The sequence below is a fragment of the Cygnus atratus genome, chromosome 1 (assembly GCF_013377495.2).
Source record: "Cygnus atratus isolate AKBS03 ecotype Queensland, Australia chromosome 1, CAtr_DNAZoo_HiC_assembly, whole genome shotgun sequence".
Taxonomy (NCBI): domain Eukaryota; kingdom Metazoa; phylum Chordata; class Aves; order Anseriformes; family Anatidae; genus Cygnus; species Cygnus atratus.
In genome coordinates, this window is record NC_066362.1 from 178,375,950 (window position 1) to 178,394,606 (window position 18,657).

Genomic DNA, 18,657 nt, shown 5'->3' on the forward strand with positions numbered 1-18,657 from the left:
CACGTTCTACAACGAAAACTGAGATCCATGCATATAATCACAGGTTCCCAGGATCTGCGGCAACCTCTTTTGGTATTCCCAGCTCTTTTTGGCCATTTGCCTCTTCCAGGGAGTGGCCTCTGGAAAACATTAATTAAACTATGTCACCAGTGGTGGGAATGAAAGCCATGCAGATACGCATCTAATGGGATTGAAATCTGGTGGCCTGAACATGTGCACAGCCACTGTGGCTTTAACAGTGCAATCTTCGGATAGATCTTTAATCAACATGGACAGGAAAGACCAGAATCTTCTCTTCCCAGTAATATTTCATGGCAGAGCTTATGGTATTACACATTTGTGTCTTCAGCATCTCCTAATGTGAATTTTGCAAATTTTTCATTGAGAGAGGGGCACAGCTGACACAGAGATCATCCTGCTAAGAAAGGGGCTGCTGCCTGGGCTAAGGAAGGTGGCCGCCTACCCATGGGGCTTTCGTAATGTTCCGTACATCATAAAGGAAGTCAAGGGAGGACAAAGAGAATATGTAACTTGCCCCAAGGCCAGGAAGTCATCGAGCTCCTGGTCATGCGGACACATGCAAGCAACAGTGGTTAAAATCCTGGGAAGTGAAGCAAGCAAGGACAACATTAAACAGCTGAAAAACTGGGCAAGAATCTTCTTTTTTCTTAAAAAAAAAGTCTGATTATGAGAATTGCTTTTGCATATTTATGTTTGGATTGTTTGTTTGGAAGAAGTCACAGCTGCAGCTGCTCCTGCCAAAGTGATAAACAGTCTGAGCTGCTGTCTCCTAGAGACCTTAAGTTCCCACTCAAAGACTTTTTTTTTTTTTTTAAAGGCTCAATTTGCCACGCTGATTCAAAATCGGTATAATTTCAAGAGCAATGGGATTTGTTACTGGTTTGAAGACCAGTGTAAGATGACAGACAAACAGACCCACGAGGAAGGAGGATGGGCTGATGGAGGAAGGGCTCTCACCTGCTGTAGTGCTGGTGCCGCAGGGGGATGCGGAAGTGCTGCTGCTGTGGAAGACCAGCTCTGCATGGGCAATACAGCAGTCTTCACGCCGGGATTAAAGACAACAGAAATGCCACATTTGCCTGAATTTTTGCTCAGTCCCCACCTCCCATTCCGCAGACAGAGTCAGAAACATGGGGATGATGTGTCATTCAGGAACGAGTCAACTGGGGCCGGTGCTTTCCTTCCTTGCTGACTTCAGCTAATGAGACGCTGTCTTTGTTAACAAGCAGCTGAGAAAAACCTAAAGCTGCTGGCTGAGAGGCACCACATAACGTCCTTTTTCCAGCTGCTTTCCATACGTTAGCTGAAATTCACACACTTTTCTAGCTGTGCAGGTACACCATGCTACCCCGACAAAGCTGGAGAACGGCGAGAGAGAGAAATGCCTTAGACTGTTGTTCCAAATGAGGCTTTGGGTTTATTTAACACACATTAACTCCCCAGAAACAGGTGTTCGAATTAGGAAAGCAGAAATTTTTCTCAGGCAAGAGTATTGCTAATCTATCACAATTTTCCCGGATCAAGCATTAAGGTAGCTCAGTACGGAATATGCCCTGAAGATAGATGAAAAAAAATACAGTGAGTTTTCTTAAAATGTCTTTTCTGCCTTTAATTTTTCCTTGGTAACAAGGCAGACTCAGAAGTTGTTTTTTTTTCCTTTTGTTTGTTTTAATTAGCATATAATATTCTTTAAAATTCCCCTTAGACACCCACTGCAGCATTTACTCACCACCTGCTAGCCTTCTCTTCACTGCCTTCACCACGAATTGCCTTCCACACCTATTTGACACCTCAGAAGGAGTGAACCTTACTCTCAAACAGATTATTTTTTTTTGTGGTAATATGTGAATAAAAGTCTGCACCGGCACAAAACAAAGGCAAATGCTTTAACATCTCGGCTAACAGGCTTTTCACCTCCGAGAAAAGCTTCCTGACATCTTGCTACAAACTGGTGTGTCTTGGTGTGCCTCAAGCCAAGCAGCCGCTGGGCAGGCTGGCGGGGCAGAGGAGCACCGAAGCCCATTAAACAGGTGTGGGGAGCTGCTTACCAGAAACATTACATACTAATTACAGCGAGAGCCTTCCATGAAATAAATTCTGTTTTTTTTTTTCTAAAGAGAGTCTTGAAAAAATCACCCCTAACATTTCTGCTTGGCCAAATTGTAGAGGACAGCTCATCTCTTCACACAAAAGCTTATAGAGTTTGCAATTTACTGAGTCGCTGTTTATTTTAATGACTGTTCTAGGCAACAGCTTGGCATTGGTGAGAAGAGATTAGTTTGTGTATTAACACAATTCAGAAGCTCGCTCAATTTACACAAGGCAATGAGAAGCTTCATTTGAACTCTCCACAATTCCAATTTTCCCCTAACTCGCAACGCAGATTTCATCAAGTCTTCGAGAGGCTGCTTCACAACAGCAGCAAGAACAGAAAAGATTAAGCAGATGAGAGAAAACACGTTCCTGACTCACATTAAGGCTTTGCTGATCAGAGCCGTGCATCCCAGGGAGTGAGGGGCAGCGACTGCAACGTGATGGGCACCGCGCTAACCAAAAAGTTGCTGTCGGGGCTCCCCTGGCAGCTCTCCTCTGGAGCAAGAGCCCACAGCCTCCACTCAGCACATCCTCGCAGAGGGCCAGAGACCACCTGGGGCTGCAGCAGGAGCAAGAAAACAGGAACGCAGCTGGATGGTGAGATTTGGCCACCTGCAGTGCCTGGTGACATGTCCTGCATTTGGACAAGGGAACGAGAATGAAAAAGAAGAGCCTAACAGCAATAAAATCTTAATACAAACAGCCCTCATTTGTGCAAACGTTCCTGCTAATGATTTGTCTGAACAAGTGAAAACTACTCCCTGTGCTTGTGATACTAGTTAAGTATATAGCAACACCTGATCATGAACTAATTTCTCAAGGCAGTCGGCTTTCCACAAGTGGGCATGGAGATCGTTCTTTGCAAACCAGGATGCCTGAGCTAGCTGTGTGGTGCTCAGCCTGCCCATGCTGCAGCTGCCCACACAACCCCAGCTGAGCTGTGCTGGCTGCATGTCTTCAAATTACGCTCACCCACCGGGTATTTCACATGCATACAAATATTTACAGAAAAATACTTAAAAAAAATTAAGCATTCAAATTTTAACTGACTTCCAAAAAGCTTCACGCTTTTATCTTATAAAAACATATTGCCTTTACCGTGCTCAAATTTACTATTCAGACCCCGGGATTTTCTTATAAGGGCTTTTTTTTGCGCTTCATCAAATCGATTGACTTTGAGATCCTGCTCTCGGTCAAACGGCCTTCTCTCCTGAGGTTTGGTCTTCTCTTCTGACGCTTTGCTCCTCAGCTTTTTCTGATGCATGTCCAGGAGAGATTCTGATCTCTTGGACTCCTGTAAAAATGGGAAGAAAGAGGAGGGAAGAACATATTACAAAATGTTAACAATGCAACCTTTCCAAGTGGAAAGACTGGCCAGGAATTAGCAAGTCTAAGAATTCCCAAAAAAGAAGAAAGCTTAGGAACAGAAAAACAGAATGGTCAATTTAGCATGCAGAGTGCAGAAAGCACAGGTAATTAGCCTTGGCTATGCCTAGTACAACACCCATAACTCACTGTGACTGACGTTCAGAATACCCACGATGTGCTTCAATCTCCACATCCAGTGAAGGTAAGTTATAAAACAACACAGAAGAGATATACAAGATGTTCTGCCATAAACAGTAGAAACAGAAGCAATGTTTCAAGACAAACATCCAGAAGTCATGCGCATTTTCTTGTACACTTTCCATAACCATCTGGTTTTGGTCACTGATAGGGGCAGGAACAAGCTAGATACCTTTCTCTTCTCACCCTCACACTCTTAACTTCTTGGTGTTTGAGTCACCTGCCACAAGCCCTCAGGACATAGTCACAGGCTTCAGCTAACACGTGTTTTGCAAAGCTGGGGACTTCAGTTGTGTTTGATAAAGAGCACAGAATCATAGAACCATTATGGTTGGAAGAGACCTCCGAGATCATCTGGTCCAACCACCCCCTACCACCAGTGTCACCCATTAAATGATGTCCCTAAGCACCACGTCCAACCTCTCCTTGAACACCCCCAGGGACGGTGACTCCACCACCTCCCTGGGCAACCCGTCCCAGTGCCTGACTGCTCTTTCTGAGAAGAAATGTCTCCTCATTTCCAGCCTGAACCTTTACGGTGCTCTCACAAGACTACGTGGCCCCTACTTTGCTCAAAGTGTGTTTATGTATCCCTATGTAGTCAAGTCCTCAGACTCTCCAAACAATCACTACAAAGCAGCCCAAAGGCCAGTTAAACCCATTTTCTCATCAGAGAGAGTGTAAAATGAGCAGCTCTGTTTTCTCATGAACACGACATCTTTGTTCAGAAGGTTCATCTTCCCTTTGTCCTCTGTGCAAACCCTTAGTTCCTCACACACAGTAAGAATTCATATATGACAGAAGAAAGGATTCTCATGGAAAACAGAAAATGGACAATACTAACACACGGTGTAACTGAATCAACACTGACAGAATTGCGCTAGAGAATGTATATGGCATCAGAACTAGCTAAGTAACTCTGACAAACTCTTACATGAATTAAAGCTTTTGTTTTAGGAAAGTGTCCTTGACTACAGTCATTGGAGAAAGAAAAGGAAAAAGGAGAGCAAAAGAAACTTGTACAGTACAAAATGCATAGCTTTACATAAGTTATTCTACTACCTTCATAACAACAGTAGAGGCAGTAAATACAGAAGAAATTTGAACTACGCTAATAGCTCTGGATTTGTAAGCCTCAGAGTCAAGGGATGTGATTTAATGAACTACAAATAAATTATTAAAAGTGACAGATAAACTCCAAGCTTTTAATATAAGCCAAGGTTGCAGTTCTCAAACTAATTATACTCTCAAGAAACCTGACTTCCCTCCATAAGGCTTCAGGCCATAAAAACCCAGGAAGAAGAGGTTAGAGCAGCTGTAAGGCAGGCAATGCTCCATATACAGGGTCGGCAGCCAGAGAAGTGAGAGGGAATTTGACATGGAATTCAGGTTTTTACTAATCAACATCTGTCTGTGAAAGTTACATGCTTCTGCAGAGATTGAGAAAAATTTCATGTAATAATGCTGTTAAAGCGAGGTAGTTGATGACAGCATTGATCTGCTTAGCCCATGAAGCTCCTTTTAGATTACTGTATGTGTCTTCCTAACAGCTCAACCTTTACTTTTTTTTTTTCTTTGGGATACTTGGGATAATATTTGAGTCAAAGTTATCTACTTCCAGCAAACAAGTCCTGATGCAAGGGTAATTTAAAGAATATACAGACACAAACTGAGACACTACACAACAAACCACAGTCTATCATAGTGCTTCCAGCAGCAGCTTAAAAATGCAATCCCACTCTTCTTGAAGTCCATGGCAAATGTCCTAATGACTTAAACAGTAGGTTTGGGGCCAAAAAGGGAAGACCACAGTGGCATCACCATGGAAAGCAGCAGTGCTAGCAAGGAGAACAAGAAGAGAGTGAAGACTGGAAGGAAATGCACTACGAGGAAGCATGCTGCTGTTACACTTACATTGTGGGAAGTCACCTGCTCAGCAAGTCTCTTGTCTCTTCCAGATAATACACTTTCTTCACTACCCTTCGATAAGGTGGTCTTCTTCCTCACTACTATCTGTTACCTTCCAAAAATAAAACAGTTCTCTCAATCACACTGTTAAATGGCTTTTTTGCCTCTTCTCTTTCCTGATGAGTACAAGCAAATTACACACTATGGTTATCAGAATGTCTGAAATAAAGATAAATCTGTATTTATTTTACTTAAATCTGAAGTGCTGAGGCCACAAGATAGTTTTTGCTCAGCTTGATGAAGAAGAAATTGGACACATGCATCGGAAATTTGATGATAACTGGCTACTGCAGAAGGGTGAGGGAGTAAACAAATACCAATGTCACTTAAAACAGTTATTTCCTCTCCTTCATCTTTAAGTCTCCATTACTAAGTTTTGGTCACTCGTTAGAGAAAAAAATGAAAAGAACTTTTTTCTTTGAACAGCTCAGCTTTGTTTTCACAGAGTACCAGGAACACATATAATAACTATCTGCATATGTACTTGAGGGCAGTATGTGTATAGACATATATGTATATATATTTATATGAATATAAATACACATGAATATATTTGGACATATAAAGCGATCGTATATTTTACATATATACAAATAAATGTACAAATGAATAAATGCTCACCTTGGCTTTTCTCTCTGTCTGCTACAATATCTGTCCAAATAGATCCAATGCCTGATTTGTCATCAGCTCTTCTCTTGAATGTTCTTGGGCCACCTCCAAAGCTTTTCAATTCCGGTGGAAGTTCTGTCATCCATGATTCCCTGGGAACTTGCTTGGCAAGAAAGTGAGTGTAAGAACCACAAGCAGATAAGCAAAACCTACTGTCTGAATCTTTCAGCTTCCAGCAGAAATCAGGAACTTCTTTTTGCCTTAACACTTAGCATCATGAGCACAGCAGTGACAGGGCTCACGCAGACGCAGGCAGGCAAAGAGAAACACAAATACACTCCCGCAACAAAATACTACTAGTGAAAAACCACAACTTACGCTGTCTGCTGAAGTAAGTTTTTCCTTCATTCTCTGAGCTCTGCGTTCAAATTCTTTAGTCACATCAGACTCCACTGGTCCTTTGGCAGGCATTGGGCCTATAATGTTGTCGTCTTCCTCGCTGCTACTTGTTACCTTCCAAAAACAAAACATTTCCCTCAGTCACGCTGATAAGACCCTGAAGAAACACTTGAGCTTCACAGGACTGCAATTATTTTGTCTAGAGGAGCAGATCAGCCTAACGCCCCTGCCTGTCAGATAACACAAGCCTAGATTACAGTTCCGTATCAGACCTGGTCTAGCACTTGAACATGGATACTCAGGCTCCAGGCTCCCAAGCACCTCTTATTTCTTATCGGAGGCAAAACCACTGGTAAACACAGTGGCAACACCGAGTACTGCTACTGCCCATTGCCCTGCACACAGCCGTGGAGCCCCTGAGAGTGCAGACAGATCAGAAACACACAGACATACAGCTTTGGTGCTCCCAGCTTCATTATCACTAGCAACATTTGGATGCATCCCCACCATAAGGATCCCAATTTCACACTGCACGGAGAATTTCCTCTGAGCTCATGTTCTGTAAGGATGCTAGGAAGATTAAGAACTAGAGTGGCATCTATAGTCTAATTACAGTCTAATCACTTGCTTTTGTCATTTGCTTCTTCAATCGCTGTTGGTACTGCTTTCTGAACAATGACATTATTTGGAGAGCTTTTGAAAGAGCTGACTTTGAACAGGACTCGATGTGAAGAAGAACCTCTGGGGTTGCCAGGGGTTATACAGAAAGCTCATGGGTGCCTCTGAGCTGAAAGCAGCGCAGACCTGGAGAGAGGCAGAACCAGACAAGAGGCAGAACCGGGCGATGCTGCAGTGCCTTGGAAGCAAAGCTAAGGAGCTGACATCTACGAAAGCAAAAAGATGCAGCCTGAGTGTGGGTGGCAGAGCACTGGGAGCAGGATGCTAACAAGGCTGTACGCTCCGGATGCACAGAGCATTACTTGGGAACACGAGGTGGCAGCAAAGAAGTTTTAGTTCAAGCTCAATGCTCAAGGCTGCTCATGGGCGGCACACCTTGCTGCTGTTGAGGGCTTTGGGCTGAGGAAGTCAGAAAACAGCAGGTGTGAAATGACTCCTGTGCGTGCCTTTTGCTACCCTGGTGTGCTCTGATGAGACCGGTCCGAGCTAGCCAAGCCAGTCAGCTCCATCTGCCTGCAGGAGTCAGCAGCTGTAAAAAGAGCAGAGAAGGCAAGCCTGCAGGTAGCACGAGACACAGCCATGTACGGACCACAAGGCGCAAAAAGAGGCGTAGCAAATTCAAATGTTACCAGTTGCACCAAAAGGCTCTGAAAGGCTGAGGATGGGAAGAGATAACCAGGCATTTATAAACATGACCAAGGCAAGTAGGTAACACCAATTTCTCCTGTAAGTTTTCTCCAAAGGATTTACAAAGCCAAATTTCACTAGCTAACTACCACTGCAATAGCGCTTTTAGAGACTGGGGAGACTGGATTTCTTCTATCTTTATTTTCTAAAGAAGGAGCTGGTGGAGAAGGCCAATAACTACCTTGAGAAGCCAAGTTAATAAAACGATTTGCTCTCTGTGTACAAACGAATGGAAAACTACAAAGATATAAAGCTTTCATAATAAATAGTGTTGTAAAGTAGTTAAGGATGAAAGACAATCCATGCTGGGTTTTAATTGAGGAACCACGTCTCATTTCCTTTCTTATTAGTCTCAAGTTCAATTCACTCCGTTATCACCTGACTCAAACGAGATGCAATTAAACATTAAAAAAAACAGCCCCATGTTTGAAGGGGAAATCGATACGAAGTCAAGAGTCAGCAGGGAATAAGCTGTCCCTAAAGGTGTACTGAAATACAAAATAGCGAAATAAGATTAAAACAAAATACAAAATTACTCATCCTAGTCAAAGGTTAGAAAAAAAATATATTAACAAGAAGAAAAAAACAACAGTATCATAAACTAAGTTCTATGCAGCAAAGCTGATGCTAGATCTGTTCAGGGAAAAAAAAAGGCTTTTCTGTTGTTTGTAAAATACAGGAACAGACCAGTTTTGACATCCCTACCTCAAGAGATCTGTCATGATGATAAATTGCTTAATCGTTATTTGGAGATACAAGATGATGTGTATCTTAGAAGTGTCAGATGATCATTCTTCATGATAGATTATGACAACTCTCACTGTAGGAGGCTGGAGAATGACACACATCGCAGATACAAATCAAAATTAAACTTTCAGAGCAGCCTTTGTCTCATTCCTCCCTCGTATGTCCTTTAGCGTCTGGGGGTTAAACATTTTCAGTATCTTAGAAATAAAAAGAATGGCAGTGGAAATACAAATTAATTGTCACAAGCAGGTTTACAAGGTGCTTCTCAAGAAGGTTGTGGGTTTCTCCGAGGTGCCACTTGCCACCTGCCAGCCCTTTGCAGGTAATACAGATCCCTCGGAATGGTACCAGGGGCCCTCCTTTAGGGAGCTGAGGCCAAACACACGCTGCTCTTTCTCCAGCACCAAAGCCGCGTTTGCTCTTTCTTGTCTCGCACTACACTTTCACTGCCCTTTAAGGCACAGCAGCAGAAAACTGCTCTCATCTTAAGTTTGTTTTCCACTGGAGGAGGGAAGGGAGAAGAAAGGTTTTGTGATGCCTTTTAACGTCACTGATTTGGTCTTGGACAGCAACTCGGCAAGCAGTGTGATAATTAAGCTATCTCCAGGAACACAGCAAGGTGAGAATTTATTTCCAATGGTGAGCACAGCTCAAAGCAGACTACAAACTGTGCCTGCTGTACTGGAAAGAGCTCTTTTAATAATCTGCCATCATATTCCTCAAAGCTTATGAAAACCCAAACAATTATCCCCTGCAGAAATATCCAGGTGACAGAATCCTCACAATGCATCAGGCAGAGACTTGATTTAGGATGATCTCCACTCTCTGAGCTTCTGGGCAGTCAAACGTAACATGACGTGAGCTGAATTACTGTCATTATGGTCTCTGAACTCAAGGATAACCTAACCAGTACAGCCCTGCTGTAGTGACATTATGATCAGGATCTGAGAAGGGGAAATCAAAAGCCAGCCACAAGCACGAACATGAGCTCAGGCCATGGCAAGGGCAGCGGTGAGGTCCCAAACCCAGGCCAGAGGGGGGTTCAAGAAAAGCTCTAGCTTACCATGAATTAAGCTTTCCTTTAGTACAGCTGGGATTTCATAGATAGCAAAGAATAACTGCTTGGTGTTGGACATTGAGTCCTTGCTAAGGCAAGCAAGAAGATGGGCGTTCTGGCATTCTCCTGATGGCTCACTTACACGTTTTAAGATAAGCTTTGCTCTTTACCTTGATGCACGAATACCTCTGGAAAATTTACAAGTACTAGACTTCCGCATAACACTGATAAACAACATCCCTTCCAAAGGGGAAGAAAACCTGTTCACATGCATGTATTTAAACTAGAACTTTTCAAATAACATTGAAAAGCCACAAATAGCCACTCGAGCTGCTCTTAATAGGGAATGTTTGCTTTGACAGGTCTGGAAAAGGTAGCACAGAACAACAGCTTTCCTACAAGAACGGGTCACACCAAGCTAAGAAACAGGACATCCACACACTGCAGGGCACAGCCTGGTGTTTGCAACTTTTCTCCTAGCTTGGAAAGAAGCTGCCCTGGAGAGAGAAAAGGTAGGTAAGCACCAAAAACCCAGAGCTTATGGGACAGGTGAGCACCTGGATTGCCGCTCATCTCCCTAACCTTCAAGCTACAAGCTAGCTCTTTCTCCCTCCCCACCCCCTCTTCTCCTTCACACACTTTGGCTTTACCACAGTAACGTTCATACAAAAAACTACGAAGGCAGCAAACCTCCCCTGGCTGCTAGTACAAACTCCCCGCCGTCAAACACGGGGCTCTCCCGCAGCCCCCGCTCACCTTGACGAGCCACATGCCGGTGTTGTGCTTGGCCCCGCTCAGGTCCAGCTCGCCCTTCTCGCTCATGGCGCCGCGGCACGGCCGGGACGGACCCAGGCGGCTCCGGCTCCCGCTGCTCCCGCCCGGACCCGGACCCGGACCCGCAGCCCCAGCGCACCGACGGCGGCCCGCGGCGCCCAAACTGCTCCGGCCGCCGGCGGCGGAGACGGGGGGCGGAGGCTCCCAGGGCCCGCCCCGCCGCCCGGCCCCGGGGACGCCCAAAATGGCGGCCGGGGGGACGGGAAATAGGGAATAAGCTAGGTGAAACGGCACAGGGAAAGCCCAAGTGCTCGAAACTGTTCATTAAAAAGTTACATCACACTGACCTCGTTTCATTCGGGCCCCTAAGATGGGTGTCAAGCTACAGCCAGAGTTCCAACACTGACTCCTACAACATTTTCCTAAGTGGCCTGTGCATAGTGGTCTAGATGAATCACAGAACCACAGAGTGGTCAGGGAGCTCTAGGGGTCTCCTCCAGCAGGGCCCCCCAGCGCAGGGTGCCCAGGACCCCGTCCAGGTGCCTTGTGCCGCTCTCCCAGGAGGAGACCCCACAGCCTCTCTGGGCAGCCCGGGCCAGTGCTCAGCCGCCCGCCCAGCACACAAGTGCTGCCTGGTGCTCAGAGGGAGCCTCCTGCCTGCCCCTTGGTGCCCACTGCCCCTGGCCTGGCACTGGGCACTCCTGAAAAGAGCCTGGCTGCAGCCTCTTTGCACCCTCCAGGTCTCTCCTGTACTGGGGGGCCCAGAACTGGACCCAGCACTCCAGGTGTGGCCTCACCACTGCTGATCAGAGGGGAAGGATCTGCTGTCTTGACCTGCTGTTGGTGCTTTCCCTAATGCAGCCCAGTCTGAATTTTGCCATCTGTTTCCTCGGACACAACATTAGTTTCAATGCAAAGAAGAAGAAAATTGGTGACTAATGCACAGCACCACTCCTCAGCTGCTGGCCCCCAGATCCTCCTCCATGGCACTAACTGTCTCAGTGACAAATGGAAGGTTCAGATTTTAAATGAGGAGTTAATGAAAATTTGCCTTTCCTTCTTGTTCTCCCTTTAAATCCAGTTTCTGTGGAAGGAGGTCTGAAGAAGCGGCCTGATGAGAGCAGCCAAGGAGAAATCCCTGCCTTGCCGCTTTGTGCTCCACCAGCTGAGCCACAGAGACCGCCAGGCTCTCACAGACATTTTCATTCCTGTTCTTTACACCTGGAGTCAGAGTGATGGTTCCTTGTGGAGCATCTTCTCCAACAAGTCACAAAACAGCTCCTCACACTGCCTTTTATTGCCCCTGTGCCACTTGCAAGCCATGCTCTTCGCCTGCAATTACCAGCCTTAGGGAGGGGATATGGCACTCACAAGAGCAACCCAGCCGTGACACTGCGCTACTGGCAATGTCACTTGGGCCAGAAAAATTCCTTCTGCCTCTCTGTCTGTTTTTTAAGTGGTGGTGGTGTGTGACCTGAGCACACCAATGGAGCTGAAACAGGAGGCAGGGAGACAACTTTGTCGCTAACTTGCTGCCTGTTCTAGAGGAAAATGGTATCATTGAGCTCCTCGTTTGTGCCAGGCCCATCCCCAAGCTGTTTTACAGCAGGGCAGGGAGCAACATGTCAGCTGGGAAGTGCCCAGAGAGGATTTGGATGCAGTTGTGGGTGCAGTGTTTCGTTGACTTACACTGGAGGAGAGAGCAAGGGCGTGGCTGCCCCCATATCGCCTTGGCTATCCAGCCATGCCTCTGAGCCTCCCTTAGAGGGAGTGCCCCTAGGTCATCCTCAGAGCCCCCAGGAACAAACTGCCCTATCACCAGCACGGAGCATCAGCGGGGCATGATGCATCCAAAAATTCCATCTTTGGATTTCAGAAGATGCTCTCGAGATTTGTCTTAATGAAATCTGAGTTTTTAGTGGCAGCTGACTAACAGTATAGGCTTCATCCACCCTCCCAGATGAATTCCGCAGACACGTACAGTTCTAACATAAAACCAAGCCAACCCCAAATATCTTAAACATAATCCTTATCAGAATATTTCCATGTTAGCTGTTGTTCTCTCAGGCATGCAAAAAGCATTGCCCTTCTTGGCTAGCTAGGTGCTTGCCAGCAATTCAAAAGACAGACTGCCCTATCTGAGATGTCACACTGAGCCTGCTTTCAAGCCACCTGAGCAATGCCTTGCATAACGAGCCAGGGTTATACTCGGCCTGGTGCTTGTGTAGTCTCAGACGTTGTATGGCCTTTACTGTTGTGCAACACACTTCAAGGAAGATGTGAACCCACACCGCAGAGAATTCGGACAGCAATAGGCATGACCAGAGGTCTAGAAAACAGGAGCTAAGAGACCAAATTGAATGACCTGAGGTTGCTGAGCACGCTGGCGACAAAGCAAAGGGATCTGTCTCAGTAAAGGGATAAAGTGAAACTGCAGAGTTGAAGGTAATAAAATGCTTTCCACGTCCACAGTGAACAGCAAAGAAAGAATGAGCTCCAAGTGCAACAGGGGAAGCTTAGTCTAGACGTTCAGAAAAGCTCCCAGTGCTGGGGAACGAGTTATACACTAGGGCACAAAGGGCCGTACAGAGGGGATCTAAGTCCAGCAGCCGTTCTCAGAGCAGAACCAGCCGCACAAAAGCCAGAAATGATCAGTGCCCGAGACTCCATCCCCTCTTGGGGCAACCAGATCCAGTGCTTCATGGTCCTTAATGGAAGTAAGTGCCCTTTTCAGCAAGCCAAGCCAAATTCTCCACTTTCTTTCCAAGGGTGACCTGGAGAACCCATTTCCCTCTTCCCTTTTCCCCTGCACACATACACATGTGAAGGCTATAAGCATATTCCTCGTCCCCATCTCCCCCAGTGCCCTTATGCTGGGGAGTCCTATGGGGAAGAATTTGGTTTCACCGCCAGCTGGAGCTTCTGGTGCCCCTCTGCCTCCTGGACAGAGAAACTGGAAGTCATGGAAGGGAACATGCACAGCATTGCCATTACCTGTCTGGTTGGTTTTTGAGGTTTTTGTTATCCACTGCTGTTGTTTCATGTGGCACCAGTGATACTGCCAGGAGCAGTCTGAGGAGTATCAAGACGGAGTACAGAGCTCTGGGAGCAACTGTAAAGGGCTCAGGAGTGCAGGTAGTTTTTTCATCAGTCAGAAGGAAGGGGATTGAAAGGGCCATTAGAATCTGGCAAATCAACAAATGGTTGCAGGACTGGTGCCACAGGCAGGGGTTCGGCTACTTAGACCATGGGACTTGCTTTGAGAAACCTGGTTTGCTAGGGGCTGACAGGGTCCACCTGTCAGAGAAGGGGAAGAGCATCTTCCGTCATAGGCTTGCAGAGCTGGTGAAGAGGGCTTTAAACTAGAGTTGCTGTGGAAGGAGAACCTCAGTCCATCACACTTTTCCAAGCTCAAAGCCAGTATCAGTGATAGATGTCCAGAGCCTGGAGAAGCGTCATGGGTCAGCAGAAGAGCACCTGAAGCACAGCACAAAGGCAGGCCAGCTGCTCCAGCCAGTAAGTTCAAGACCAGGTTAGATGAGGCCTTGAGCAACCTGGTCTACTGGGTGGCCTCCTTGCTTATGGCAGGGGGGTTGGAACTAGATGATCTTTAAGGTCCCTTCCAACCTGAGCCATTCTATGGTTCTATGATTCTACGATAAGTCAGCTTTATCAGGGGCCCAACTTAAATGTCTCTACGGTAATGCATGTAGCATAGGGAATAAACAAGAGGAGTTAGAGATCTGCTTGGTAGAGCAACGTGGGGACAAAGCCCTGGAGGGAAGAAGGGCCCAAGAAAGCTGGTTAATATTCAAGGAGCACCTCCTCCAAGCTCAGGAGCAATGCATCCCAACAAAGTGTGGCAAAAACGCCACATGGCCTGCATGGAGGCCTGCATGGATGAACAGAGAGCTCCTGGCCAAACTCAAGCAGAAAGTGGAAGCCTACAGAGGGTGGAAACAAAAACCTGGAAACTCTGCTAAGGCACATGAAAAATAAGAAGGTGATTGGTGACAGCCAACATAGCTTCACTAAGGGCAAATCGTGCCTTACAAATCTGGTGGCTTTCTATTATGGGGTTACAGCATTGGTGGATACAGGAAGAGCAACTGACTGCATCTACCTGGACTTGTTCATGGCATTTGACACTGTCCCTCACAATATCCTTGTCTCTATGTTGGAGAGACGTGGATTTGTTGGATGGACCACTTGGTGGGTAAGGAATTGGCTGGATGGTCGCACTCAAAGAGTTGTCGTCAATGGCTCAATGTCCAGGTGGAGATCAGTAATGAGTGGTGTTCCTCAGGGGCCAGTATTGGGACCGGCGCTGTTTAACATCTTTGTTGGTGACATGGACAGTGGGATCGAGTGCACCCTCAGCATGTGACACCAAGCAATTGTGGTGTGATCAACACGCTGGAGGGAAGGGATGGCATCCAGAGGGCAGGCTTGAGAGGTGGGCTTGCATGAACCTCATGTGCTCAACAAGGCCAAGTGCTAGGTCTTGCACCAGGGCTGGGGTAAACCCAAGCAGAAACAGTGGCTGGGCAGAGAATCGATTGAGAGCAGCCCTGAGGAGAAGGACCTGGGGGTGTTGGTTGCCAAGAAGCTTGATGTGAGCTGGCCATGTGTGCTTGCAGCCCAAAAAGCCAACCATATGCTGGGCTGCACCAAAAGCAGTGTGGCCAGCAGGGTGAGGGAGGTGATTCTCCCCCTCTTCTCTGCTCTCATGAGACCCCACCTGAGTGCTGTGTTCAGCTCTGGGGCCCTCAGTATAGGAAGGACATGGACCTACTAGAACAAGTCCAGAGGAGGGCCATGAAGATGATCAGAGGGCTGGAGCACCTCTCCTATGAAGACAGGCTGAGGGAGTTGAGGTTGTTCAGCCTGGAGAAGGCTATGGGGAGACCTTATAGCAGCCTTCCAGTGCCTGAAGGGGTCCTACAGGAAAGGTGGGGAGGGACTCTTTGTCAGGGAGTGTAGGGATAGGACGAGGGGGAATGGCTTTAAACTAAATGAGGGGAGATCTAGATTATATGTTAGGAGGAAATTCTTCACTGTGAGGGTGGTGAGGCACTGGCACAGGCTGCCCAGAGAAGCTGTGGCTGCCCCATCCCTGGAGGTGTTCAAGGCCAGGCTGGATGGGGCTTTGGGCAACCTGGTCTGGTGGGAGGTGTCCCTGCCCATGGCAGGGGGCTGGAACTGGGTGATCTTTAAGGTCCCTTCCTATCCAAACCGTTCTGTGATTCTGTAATACCTACAGGCCAATCACCCTCCCGTGGACTGAAATGAGGCCAGCATAATGGTATTTTTTGTTTAATGAACAGTTTCGAGCACTTGGGCTTTCCCTGTGCCGTTTCACCTAGCTTATTCCCTATTTCCCCTCCCCCCGGCCGCCATTTTGGGCGTCCCCGGGGCCGGGCGGCGGGGCGGGCCCTGGGAGCCTCCGCCCCCCGTCTCCGCCGCCGGCGGCCGGAGCAGTTTGGGCGCCGCGGGCCGCCGTCGGTGCGCTGGGGCTGCGGGTCCGGGTCCGGGTCCGGGCGGGAGCAGCGGGAGCCGGAGCCGCCTGGGTCCGTCCCGGCCGTGCCGCGGCGCCATGAGCGAGAAGGGCGAGCTGGACCTGAGCGGGGCCAAGCACAACACCGGCATGTGGCTCGTCAAGGTGAGCGGCCGCCACCACCCCGGGGCACGGGCCCGGGAGCCGCTCGGTGCCATTTTAGGGGTGGCGGCGGCGGCTCCTCCGCGCCCCGAGGCTTGGGGAGAGGTTGGGGCCGTGCTGCTTCAGCCCCCGGTTGGAAAGGGAGAGCGGTGTGCCCGGGCCCCTCGCCTTAGGGCTGGGGCAGGGGCAGCGAGCGGTCTCTGTCCCAGATGGCAGGGCAAAAGGTGCCTTGGCCCTGTGCTTCCGTCTTCCTAACCATACTTTTCTTCCTCCTGGGGACAGACAGCAGCCTGCTCCTTTGGGGACAGGGAGCAGGCCCTGAACGTCCACGTGAAGGAATGCGTGAGGACAGGGCAGTTCCCAAATACCGGTTCTGGGTGCCAAGGGGTGTGACGCATGCTTCAGGCACCCAAGTGGCTCGTTGTGCCTCTAAAAAAGCACTGGGGGGTTTCAGAAGTGCAGCAGGGCCAGCCTGGGGCTGGCAGGTTTCTACACCCAGCTTCCTCTTTCATCACAGAATCATCTAGGTTGGAAGAGACCTCTGAGATCACCGAGTCCAACCTCTGACCTAACACTAACAAGTCTTCCACTAAAACATACCACTAAGCTCTAAATCTAAATGTCTTTTGAAGACCTAACAATCCTTTCAGTAAAGAAGTTCATGCTGACACCCAAGTGCCTGGTTTCAGGAGACTGCTGGAAACTGCTTGGTGCTCTGCTTGGAATAACTTTTCTGGGAGAATAAAAATAAAAGGTGGCAGCAGAAACCTGCAGGAGTATGTGATGATACTGAGGGACAGGATGATAAAATGACAGGTGAAAATCGGAGATCATAAATGTAAGCTGACGTGCACAGAGGAGAAACTCTCCTGATGATACTTGGAAAGTAATTGGGTCTCTGCTGGTTGATGCCTTTGAGAGGGAAGATCTTGGGTTTACAGAAGGTGTGGATAGCTCTGAGAATGGCACATCAGTGCCAGTCAAATGAGCAGAGTCAGCACTGGGCACGATTACAAAAGGCGTAAAGATTATTATGCTATCATATTACCTGTATCCCAAATGCTGTGTGTAGCTGTGGTTTTATCCTCCCCATTTTGGAAAGGATGTAGCTGGCCTAGAAACAGCTCATAGAAGAGCATGAGGAGTGATCAGGGGAATGAGGAACACTGTCTGTGCAGGGAATTCCCAAATATGCTGTTACCTTTTGTGCTAGGAAGGTGATTGATTTCCTGGCTGTGTGTACAGATTGGGGGATGGGAGGCTGGAGAGCAGCCCCGCGGAAAGGGATCTGGGGGTTGTGGTCACAGCAAGCTGAACACGAGCCAGCAGCGTGCCCTGGCAGCCAGGAGGGCCAACCGTACCCTGGGGTGCATCAGGCCCAGCACTGCCAGCCGGGGAGGGAAGGGATTGTCCCGCTCTGCTCTGCGCTGTGCGGCTTCACCTCCAGCACTGTGTGCAGCTCTGGGTGCCACGGTGTAAGGAGGGCATAAAGCTATCAGTGCCCAAAGGAGCGGCTGAGGCCCCTTGGTTTGTTCAGCCCAGAGCAGAGCAGGCTGAGGGGAGGCCTCATGGCGGCCTGCAGCTCCCTCACGAGGGGAGCGGAGGGGCAGGCGCTGAGCTCTGCTCTCTGGGGACAGCGACAGGACCCGAGGGAATGGCATGGAGCTGGGACAGGGGAGGGTCAGGCTGGGTGTTAGGGAAAGGTTCTGCACCCAGAGGGTGGTCGGGCACTGGGACAGGCTCCCCAGGGACGCAGTCACAGCACAGCCTGTCAGAGTTTAAGAAGCGTTTGAACTGTGCTCTTAGTCATATCGTCTGAATTTTTGGGTAGACCTGTGTGGTGCCAGGAGTTGGACTCGATGATCCTTTTGGTCCCTTCCAACTTGGGTTATTCTTTGATGTTGTGAGGTCTTTTGGATGTCTGTAAAGTAATAAGTGATGTTACAGGTGGATAGGAGAAGGTGAACAGGTAAGAGTCAGTTCTACAGCAAGAATGAGGGGTGTGACAAATTAGTTCATGTGGTGGGCATGCAGAACAAACAAAGCAGGTACTGTTTTGCACAATATTTATTTAAGTTTTGGAGCTTTTTGCAGTAGGAAGATGTGATTGTCAAATCTTTGCAGAAACTCAACAGTCCATTAGACAAACTTGTGCCAGAGTAATGTATTGAGATACTAAAAATGAAGGTGCTCCCCTACTTCAGGACCACTGAGTCAAAGATCACAGAGATTAGAAAGCATTCTAATTCCCACATGCTGTGGAAAATTCCTGTTCTTGTCACGTTCTGCTCTTCCTTAAGCACCTGCTGTTGGCCACGTCTGGGGAGGAGGATGCTGAACTGGGTTGACCTTCAGTCTGATACGGTTTGGTGGTTCCTGGAGCGAGGCAGGAGCTTTC

The 18,657-nt window shown here is 48.0% G+C and overlaps 2 protein-coding genes across 2 annotated transcripts in view; one reads left to right on the forward strand and one right to left on the reverse strand.

Moving 5' to 3' along the window:
• Positions 1–1,595: 1,595 nt before the first annotated feature.
• On the reverse strand, positions 1,596–10,800 carry LOC118251380 (GPALPP motifs-containing protein 1-like). The gene is made up of 4 exons (XM_050714388.1): positions 10,583–10,800; positions 6,637–6,771; positions 3,214–3,409; positions 1,596–2,749 (listed from the first exon to the last, which is right to left on the reverse strand). The coding sequence occupies exons 1-4, from the start codon at positions 10,646–10,648 to the stop codon at positions 2,637–2,639; spliced, it is 510 nt and encodes a 169-aa protein (XP_050570345.1). The 5' UTR covers positions 10,649–10,800; the 3' UTR covers positions 1,596–2,636.
• A 5,248-nt stretch (positions 10,801–16,048) lies between these two features.
• The window catches only part of GTF2F2 (general transcription factor IIF subunit 2), a 90,889-nt gene continuing 88,280 nt past the window's right edge, over positions 16,049–18,657 (forward strand). Inside the window, exon 1 of the mRNA XM_035553313.2 lies at positions 16,049–16,262. Within this exon, the coding sequence (XP_035409206.1) occupies positions 16,197–16,262 (66 nt within the window). The 5' untranslated portion in view covers positions 16,049–16,196. The remainder of the gene's footprint in view (positions 16,263–18,657) is intronic.

Excerpts from the sequence above, each read along its gene's own strand:
- LOC118251380 (XM_050714388.1), bottom strand. The coding sequence starts at position 10,648 with ATGAGCGAGAAGGGCGAGCTGGACCTGAGCGGGGCCAAGCACAACACC. Across the intron at positions 6,772-10,582 it reads CCGGCATGTGGCTCGTCAAG|GTAACAAGTAGCAGCGAGGA; the intron begins GTGAGCGGGGGC and ends TGTTTTTGGAAG. Across the intron at positions 3,410-6,636 it reads AACTTACTTCAGCAGACAGC|GAGTCCAAGAGATCAGAATC; the intron begins GTAAGTTGTGGT and ends CCATTTTTACAG.